Source organism: Gopherus evgoodei, unplaced genomic scaffold, assembly GCF_007399415.2.
Source record: "Gopherus evgoodei ecotype Sinaloan lineage unplaced genomic scaffold, rGopEvg1_v1.p scaffold_37_arrow_ctg1, whole genome shotgun sequence".
NCBI classification, from domain to species: Eukaryota; Metazoa; Chordata; order Testudines; family Testudinidae; genus Gopherus; species Gopherus evgoodei.
In genome coordinates, this window is record NW_022060049.1 from 47479 (window position 1) to 57218 (window position 9740).

At 53.8% G+C, this 9740-nt stretch overlaps 1 protein-coding gene across 1 annotated transcript; it reads left to right on the forward strand.

Annotated features, from left to right (window-relative positions):
* Positions 1-211: 211 nt before the first annotated feature.
* LOC115642085 (adhesion G protein-coupled receptor E3-like) lies at positions 212-7189 on the forward strand. The gene is given in 13 exon segments (XM_030545473.1): positions 212-314; positions 1043-1179; positions 1714-1833; positions 2334-2533; positions 3186-3219; positions 3544-3680; positions 3851-4045; positions 4574-4809; positions 5565-5631; positions 6403-6494; positions 6762-6927; positions 7044-7125; positions 7128-7189. Coding segments are annotated over 13 exon segments (1572 nt in total). The 5' UTR covers positions 212-270.
* Positions 7190-9740: the final 2551 nt, after the last annotated feature.

Here is a 9740-nt window from a genome sequence, read left to right on the forward strand (position 1 = left end):
AGCCATTACTAGAAACTGTTTCCTTTCTCACACGAACCTTTCGCTGTGGCAACAGAACCATTGTACATGTCCTGGACACATCCGATATAAAAGCTTTATTCACTCAGTGTGAGGTGTCAGGATCAGGTCCCTGCATAAGGCAAACACCAATGTCGATCGCCCTTCCGCAGCTGCAGAACTCACCCTCTGCCTTGGGTCTCTCTGCAGGGAAAGCGGAGCAGCAGGAGCAGCAGTTTTTGCTCTTTCTTTATTTCAACGTTAGACAGTTTCATGTCCACGTCTGGAGATGGGAGTGCGGCGTTATCACTGGAAAGGTGAGGCTCCGCCCCTTAAATGTGCCCTGCAGGCTAGTGCCCCTGAGTGTGTCCCAGAGCCCTGCGTGCTGCTGTGCCAGGTTAGGAGTCTCACTGAAGGGGAGGGAGACATATAGATACTCCTCAGACAAGATCTGTGCCCTCCACTGCTGTGGGGAGGGGGGGTGCACCCACTAGTGGTGTTTGTGTGAGTGCACGTTTGTGTTATCCACCCACATGCGCACTCTAGTGTTCAGAACTGTTGTTGTTCATCAGAGGTGCTATACTGCTAACAGTTAATGGGGATCCTCCTTCAACTCATCTGTCAGTGACCTGAGTGTTGCAGGCAGCAGGATCTGTGCCCTATCCCTGCCCTGCCAGACATTTCTGAGCAGCTGCCTGATGCAGCATAGAGACAGCCTAGGAAACCATGGGCTTGTGACAATGTTGTTCCCTGGCATCTGTAATGGAGGGATGGGGGAGCAGGAGTGAAGAAGAAAGGACAAAGGGTTCTAGCCCCAGTTAGCTTCAGGTCCCAGTGGGGCCCTGAGTCAGACTCAGTGAACCTCCCTTGTATAGGGCTTCCCCTCTGAGAGCACTGCAGCCCCTGAACTGGCATTGGCTGTGATGCCCGACACCCCCTGGGAACACATGGGACGTGGCACCTGAACCCCCGGATGCCTCGCTCCCAGGGCTTTTCCTTTCCTGTCCCCAGAACGTGACTCTCCCTTTCAATGCCTCCTGAACAGCACCTCCCTCTGGGACAGCGGAGACATGGACAGGTCGGCCGTCATGGTCCTGCCGCAGAGCGCGGAACTGGCTGCACTGGCCACTGCGCTCCGGTCTCTGGAGAGGACAACACAGAACGTGACGACAGAGTCTCTGGGTGAGGGGGGACGTGTGGCTCTCAGCGCCACCTGCTGGCTGCTGTGAGATATGGGGCTACACTCTGTGCCCCAAATCCATTGGAAGTTAGAGCCTATATCCCATTGTGATGTGAGCCTGTGTTCAGTACAGACAGAGAACCCTGCAGCAGGTGCCCCTGCACCAGGAAATATCACCCAGCCCCGCCAGTGCCCCAGGAGCAACAGCAATGCCCGAGAAGGGTTTAAATGTAAAATTTGGCATTTCACCACTAGGGGCTGCCACGCTGAGCCAGGTGCTTCCCCCCACTCACACTACTCCCCCTGCTGGGGTGCAGCATCCCCAGGGAGACACAGCCAGAATGGGGGGGGATCAGTGCAACTCAGGGCGGGGAGGGGCACCAAACTTCCCCCTCCCATAGTGCGGAAGTGCTCTGAAACCCCTCCGGCTCCAAGCGGAGTGGGATGGGGGTGGATCTGAACCAGAATGGACAGATTCCCACGGAAGTGGTTTCACAGCGAGGGGCTCTGTCATTCCTCACCCCCACGCCCCGCAGCTATGCAGACGTGGCTCGTCACAGGGAACTGCAGCCAGCCCAGCGAAGTCTTCACGCTGAGAGCTCACGAGGAGACGATGGACGTGCACTGTGATACGGTCACCGGGGCAGCCACACAAGGTACCATCCTGGGGATGGCGACACCCAGGGCCCAAACCACGGCACAGAGCGGTTCCCTGGCACCGAACCCCAGTCTGGGTTCCCCCGTTCCTTCCTCCCTCTCCATGGATCCCCAGGCTGGCCCGGGCTGCTGTCTCTAGCCCTGGAGTGCTCCTTGCTGGCTGAGCCAGTGGTTCTCAGGCCTTGGGCCATGAAGCTGACACCTTCTTTCCTGCCTGTCCCACAGCTTGAGCCGCAAGCACTGGGGATATGGGGGTACAGAGGGGAGATGGCTCATGAGAGGGTCTTTGGTATGAAGTGAGCCCAGAGAATGGAAAGGGCAAGGACACCCTAGTCTAGATAGACCCCCAATGGAGATGTGGGGGTCCAGAATAACGTGGACCCTCAGCTGCCTATTCAGGGCCCCGAATCCTCACTGTGACCCCTGGGCAGCTGGCCGGCTCATTCTTTGCCATAGCAACTCCATCTCCCTAATGAGGGGTCATCTTCTCTCCCAGCAGGTTTGGGGGCTGCTGCTTTTATTTCCTACTCCACCCTGGACTCCATCATCCATGCAAGATGTCTGAGCAAGGGAAATCAACCAGGTGGTGGGAAGCTGGGGAAGAGTCACCTCAACTCCAGGGTGGTGAGTGGGGCCGTCGGAGACGGGAGACCCATTCACCTCTCCAGACCCGCAAACTTCACCCTGCTCTACAGACAGGTGCGTGGAGGGAGAGCCCCTCGCTTTGCTCCATAGCTGGGGCTCCAGAGGGGTATATAGAAGGCACCATCTCCTTCTGGGCGTTTGGACCGTGCTGCCTTTCTGGCTCCTGGTGGTCCTGAGAAGAGGAGGCCTCCTTATTCCTGATGCACTGGGGCTGTGTTACTGGAGGAGGTTACCGAGGGTCACAGCACGACACAGGGCTGTGCAAAGTGCTCTAGGGTAAGAGCTCCACCTAGCTCACCCCTGAGCCGGAATAATTGGAAAGCCGCTTTGTGTAGATAGTGGGGTTCAGGGAGTCAGCATGAAACTCTTTGATACGATAATGAAGTGGTTAGGGTGCGTATGTGTATGTGTGCACACAGCACTGCCCTCTGCTGGACGCTATCGGAACTGCTCAGCTCACATTCCTTATTGTGCTATTGGCTGGCAAGGATTTATTACCCTTTTTTCCAATAGCAGGGTCTGGGCTTTTGCAGCAGCAGGATCTGTGTTCTCTCTCTGCTGCCACTGGGATGGCCCCAGTGGGCACTGGGGGCTGTGTGGGGACAGCCATGGAGCTGTCAGTGGCCTCGGATTTGCAATAGACGTGATAACAGAAACAATGTTCTGTGTTCCCATGAGGATGCGGATGATTCTGTTGTGTTTCCAGGCCAAAAAAGAGGAGGAAGAGGCTTTCTGCATCCAGGGCCAGTGCTTGCATTTAGGCGGCCTAGGCAATGGCCTAGGGTGCCAGGATTATTAGGGGGTGGCATTTTGCTGGAAGGGGCGGCAGACAGCTCCGGTGGGGCTGCCATAGTCATGCCTGCGGACGGTCCGCTGCTCCCGCGGCTCCGGTGGACCTCCCACAGGCACGACTGCGGCAGCTCCACCAGAGCCGCGGACCAGCAGGATCCTCCGCAGACACGACTGTGGCAGGTCCATCGGAGTCGGGGGACCAGCGCGTGGGGAGGCGAAATTGCCGTGCGCCTAGGGTGCTAAAACCCCTAGTGCCGGTCCTGTCTGCATCTACTGGAAAGTAGTGGCCGAGAGCGGCAGCTGGTCTCTGGACGGCTGCACCGCCGTGCACACGAACAGCACTCACACCACCTGCAGCTGTGACCATCTCTCCATCTTCGCTGTCCTAATGGCTCCCACTGCAGTGACGGTATCTCACCGTGAGACTCGGGTCACAGGGCAGGACCCTGAGCTCCTCACTCAGCCGTGGGTAAAGCTCTCCCTGGAGCGACTGGAGGCTTTGCTGGGGAAAAGGCTGAATCAGAGCTGAGGGGGCTCGGCTGGGGGTCCACTGGTGATTTCCCCTTTGCTGTGTTACAGGAGAGTTCCCCACTGACCATCATCACCTACGTGGGACTGACCCTCTCCCTGCTGTGCCTCTTCCTCGCCATCCTCACCTTCCTCCTGTGCCGCTCCATCCGCAACGTCAGCACCTCCCTCCACCTGCAGCTCTGCCTCTGCCTCTTCCTGGCCAACCTGCTCTTCCTCATCTAGGTGACCTGCATCCACACTCAGGTACGGCCTGATTCTCCCCTGCTCTGTTCCTCCACTTGCAGCAGGGCTGGGGTGTGTGGCTTTGAACCCCTTTGTGATCCTGGATTCTGGGCTATGCAGGCCACAATGGGGATTCCTGGGGGGCTGTTTCCACCCCATTAGGCCCCTCCACACTGGGCACAGTGCTCTGAGTGTCCACAATCCCTGGAGTTCATCCAGTTCTATCCCTATGTCATAGTCTCCCTGTGCCTCGATTCCTCTCCTACATGACTTGCCTATAGTCAGCCAGGGACTCTGTGGCAGGGCTGGGAACAGAACCTGGATCCCCTGAGCCCTGCTCCCCTCCTCTAACCACTAATCTCCGCTCCCTTCCTGCATCAGCAATGTGCACCTACAGGACTCTCCAGAAACCAAGGTACCTTCCATCTCTAGGTCACGGAGCACTATACCTGGAGAGCTGTGCTAACAAGAATCCCGGTGTGACCCCCCCCCCCCATACTCAGCATTTCTCTTCCCCATCGCAGTGTCCCGGGGCTCTCTCTGCCCCAGGTGGTGTGTGCTGTCATTGCTGGCCTCCTACATGACCTCTTCCTGGCCTGCTTCACCTGGATGTTACTGGAGGGGCTGCACCTCTTCCTCACCATCAGGAAGCTGAAGGTCGTGAATTACACCAGCGCCAGCCAGTTCAAGAAGAGATTCATGTACCTGTTCGGCTATGGATTCCCAGCCCTAGTGGTGGCTATTTCTGCAGGGGTGAATTCTGAAGGCTACGGAACTTCCACACAGTACATGCACGCCCACCCCGAAGGGGAGCTAGGATGTGGCTTCCATGTGCTTGTCCGGCTCACCCCAGGTCTGACTTGAATCTAGATTTCCCTGCTCACCCTGCCTGGGAGCTGAATGTCCCCCCGGGACCCGAATGTCCCCCCAGGACCCTTCCCATCCCCAGGGACACTAAGCTGCCCAGAGTTGAGGTGCCCCCTGTCAGACATCTACACTCCTCATCCCACTGACGATGTGGAAGAACAAGCCAGAAAGATCCCACTGGACTCCCAGCTCCCAGGCTGGGTTTGTGGGGCTGGTGGGTAGGAAACAAATGCACCTTCTTACTGTGAGCAAATCCCTGAGCATCCCCTCTCTAAAGTGAGTGACTCCACTAAAACGGGGCGTGGTCTGTTCTAGACATCCCAGGCTAGATCCTCAGCTGGTGTAAATCAGGGCAGCTCCACTTCCTTCAGTGCAGCTAGGCCAAGGTCCCTCCGCTGCATGTCTGGCCCTCCATCAATACTGTGCCCATCCGCCAGAAAGGGTCATTTGAGGAGGTGGAAGAGGAAGTGGTGGCCGAAAGCAGGAGATGCTGAGGCACATGGGGAGGGCTGTTTGCCTGCTACCTGCAAGACAGTCGGCCATGTCACAGGCAGGCTGAGATCCATCTCGCTTTTGAGACCCAGCTGCCCTGTGACACTCCCTCTCTGCCCCCGGGGCTGAAAAAAGGCAGTAATCCCATTAAAGTCACTTTCTTCTTCCTCCCTGCCTGTAGCTGCTGGCTCAGCCTGGAGAGAGGCTTTCATTGGAGCTTCCTGGGTCCAGTCTGTGCCATAATCCTGGTGGGTACTTCACAGAACCACAGGGCCCCATTCTCCTCTCACCTCTGAGACCCCATTGATTTCAGTGAAGCAGGGAGGGGAATGTGGCCCATAAAACATAAGGAAAGACCCAGTTAGGTCCCACCTGGCTCATCGGCTGTGGTCAATCCCTGGATGAGTCCCTGTGCTGTATCCCCAGGCCTGCAGCCGTTACTCAGGCACAGCTCCCAGGGACATCAGCAGGAGTTTTGCCAAGTGAAGACAGAAGAGTTTGGTCTAGTTGAGTTAATGACCCAAGGAACAAGGAAGGGAGAGGGCTCCACTCTGCAGTGGTTTTTGTAGGGGAGGAAACAAATGTCCCTATATATTCCTCCCTACCCCTGGGGAAGTTGGAGGGGTGGGGGAATTTGTTACAGTCTGAAAATGGCAAGGAGTATTCTACAGGCAGGATCTGGAATCTCTGAGCCGGATCCTGCTCTCAGTTACATCAGTGTAAACCCCAAATAACTCCTGACTTCACTGGAGAGGCTCCATATTGAACTCTGAGCAGCATCTGGCCTCTGTGATCCCATTGATCCATCTCAGCCCTGGCTGTGCTGCCAGCTCTATGCAAGGGGACGGACTGAGAGCTTCCAGGGGATATTACGGGGAGGGGATAATTCCCACTGGAAATGAGCAGTCCCCGGTTCTGCAGCGTTCGGCTCGGTCCCCTGGGATCGTTCTCTGCCTCAGCTGGTGTCACTGGCCCTGGATGGGATGTTTTACAGGAAATATTTCCCACTGTTCCCACAGATAAATATAATGTTCTTTGTGCTGACCCTGTGGATCCTGAGAAACAGACTCTCCTCCCTCAATGAAGATGTGTCCGCTGTCAGAGACCACAGGTGAGAGGGCAACAAAACAGTCCTGGAGGGTCAGATGTCTTGGTTTGGAAGGTCCTTGGCACCGGAGGGTGTGGGGGATTGCAGGAGGGGAACAGCATATCTAGGATCCATAGGAATGAATTCCCAGTGTGTTTGTATTGACAGTAACCCTGTCCCACATAGGAAAGCCAGAGATGGTAGCTCCACCCTACTCTGCCTGGATCCTCCTGACCCAATTGCTCTCCATAGAGTTATTGTAATGGGATCTCTCCATCTGCCTTTATCCAGGTTACTGACCTTTAAAGCCATCGCCCAGCTCTTCATTCTGGGCTGCACATGGAGCCTTGGTCTCCAAGTCAGCCCAGCAGCCACAGTCATGGCGTATTTATTCACCATCGTCAGCAGCCTGCAGGGAGCCTTCATCTTCCTGGTGCACTGTCTCCTCAATGACCAGGTAATGCCCACAGCCCATCAGTGCCCACCCAGCACCTTCATCGGCCTCGCAGTGGCCATGTCTGATCTCCTCTGTGTTAGTTACATAGTGCAGTGACTGTGTCCCTCACTCTTCAGGTGAGAGAGGAGTACAGGAGATGGATCAAGGGATTCCAAACGTTCAGCACGAAATCTCAGACATCCGATCTGTCCATGTCTGCTGTCCCACCGCCAGCACCAAGACAGTAAGATGTCCTCTGCTCTGTTCCAATACCAGCCTGTGACACAGTCATCTCTAGCTGGGTCTCATTGCTGCTGTAAAGGTGCTTTGCCCCCGGAATGACGCAGGATTGGTTATGAGTCAGCTGGGAACATCACTCACTGCAAGTGTTAGTGAGAGTCGGTCACTATCGAGGATTATCCTAGATGTCTTAGGCACCAGACCAGAATGTCCTGTCCTGGCAGCTCTGCATTCCCTTCCCTTGGCTCTCCTGGGAGCTCCAGGGGTCACTCACTGTGGACTAGGCAGGCATTGGCTCTTGGGAGGTGGTGGAATCTCCATCCTTAAAGGTTTTTAAGGCCTGGCTTGACAAAGCCCTGGCTGGGATGAATTAACTGGTGTTAGTCCAACCCCTTGCTCAAAGCAGGACCAGATGACTTCCTGAGGTCTCTTCCAACCCTAATATTCTATGATTCTATGAAGTCATCTGTTTAGTCCCTTGCACTCAAGGCAGGACTAAGTATTACCTAGATCATCCCTGACAGGTGTTTGTCTAACCTGCTCTTAAAAATCCCCAATGATGGAGATTCCACAACTTCCCTAGGCAATTTATTCCAGTGCTTAACCACCCTGACAGTTTGGAAGTTTTTCCTAATGTCCAACCTAAACTGCCCCTGCTGCAATTTAAGCCTATTGCTTCTTGTCCTATCCTCAGTGGTTAAGAACAATTTTTCTCCCTCCTCTTTATAACAACCTTTTATGTACTTGAAAACTGTTATGTCCCCTCTCAGTCTTTTCTTCTTCAGACTAAACAAACCCATTTTTTTCAATCTTCCCTCATAGGTCATGTTTTCTAGACCTTGAATCATTTTTGCTGCTCTTCTCTGGAATTTCTCCAATTTGTCCGCATCTTTCCTGAAATGTAGCGGCCAGAGCTGGACACAATACTCCAGTTGAAGCCTAATCAGTGCGGAGTAGAGCGGAAGAATTATTTCTCGTGTTTTGCTTAGAACACTCCTGCTAATACTGCCCAGAATTATGTTTGCTTTTTTTGCAACAGTGTTACACTGTTGACTTATATTTAGCTTGTGATGCACTGTGACCCCCAGATCCCTATAAATTGCACAAACTGGGTTTTAGAAAACAAAATAAGTTTATTAAGTGATTATAAGGGATAGCAAACAGATCAAAGTAGATTACTGAGCAAATAAAGCACACACGCAAATTAAGCTTAATACACTAAAGAAAGTAGCTACAAGTAGTAGTTTCTCACCCAAAAATGTTGTTTTAAGCAGGTTGCAGAGATTCTGGAAGACAAACTTGTTTTGCTTGCAGCTTAGAATTCAGATATTCCTTTCATAGGCCAGACACTGGGTCCAGTTCTTCCCCAGTTCTGTCTTAGGTGTTTTTAACAGTTCGATCGGAGCCTGCTCTATGGGCTATCTGGCCAGAGTCGGTGCAGCATGCAGAAAGAACACACACACACAGCTGAACATCTGGTGACATTGGTGACCTCAACCATTGATCTGGTAAGTAAGCAAGCCCTCTGTAGGAATTGTGATGTAACATGGCAGAAAGCTATGTGCTAGGGACCCTCCTTAATCCCTTCCTGAAAATCCGCAGAGTTTGATAAGGTATCTACGTTCTGGGTTGCCAGCAAAGGAGGTCCATATGAATTTAAAAAATATAGTGTGGAAGAAACTTGGAATGGAATCAATATCGTCAGATGTTCAACAGTGTTCTTTCTGCATGCTGCACTGGCTCTGGCCAGACAGCCTGTACAGCAGGCTCTGATTGACCTCGCAATGACCACAAGACTTGGTTTAGTTGTAAAGGTGCCTGGCTAGGTTTATTGCTGACGAAGCACGGTCCTAGCTCTCTAGATCAATATCTACAGTTACACTAGCACATATATACCTGTGACAATGGACGCCGCTGAGTCAGTGGCAGGACTTTCCATTGCCCCCTAGGCTGGACAAAGTGTTAAGGTGAGTTATTCCAACATTTATCGACTGAGACAATGAAGCTGGGATAAACAGCTTACAAATCACCTTATGCATTTCATGACATGTTTGTTACCTTCCCTTGTACTTTCATTCCTGATGTTTCAGAGAAAATAGCACCATTCATCACTTTTGCAATGCCAGGTGCCCCAGAGGGAATGAATCTAACAGGCAGTGATCAGGTGATCTCTCTCCTGCTAACCATCTCCACCTCTGACAAACAGAGGCTAGGGCCACCATGCCTTACCCATCCTGGTTAATAGCCATTAATGGACTTAACCTCCATGGGAGGAGAGAGCCCATTGCCAATGGAGCAGGAAGGACCACATTGTGCTAGGGGCTGGGGTCTACTGCCTGTGGGATGGGAGTGTCATAAGAGGCCCATCACACCTGCAGGAGTAGGATGGGGCACAGAGTCCGCCACAGTGGGTCAGGGGGGCACATCACACCCACAGTCAGGGCTCATGGCCCTGGGGGCCACAGGCCAGACCCCGTGTGTGGAAGCAGCGGGAGCGGACCCAGTCCCCGTGTCTCGGGCCGATGGGTGGATGTGCCCGAGCAGGGCAGGGCGCGGCCAACACTGCCCGCACGACCGCCCCGGGCAATGCGGCA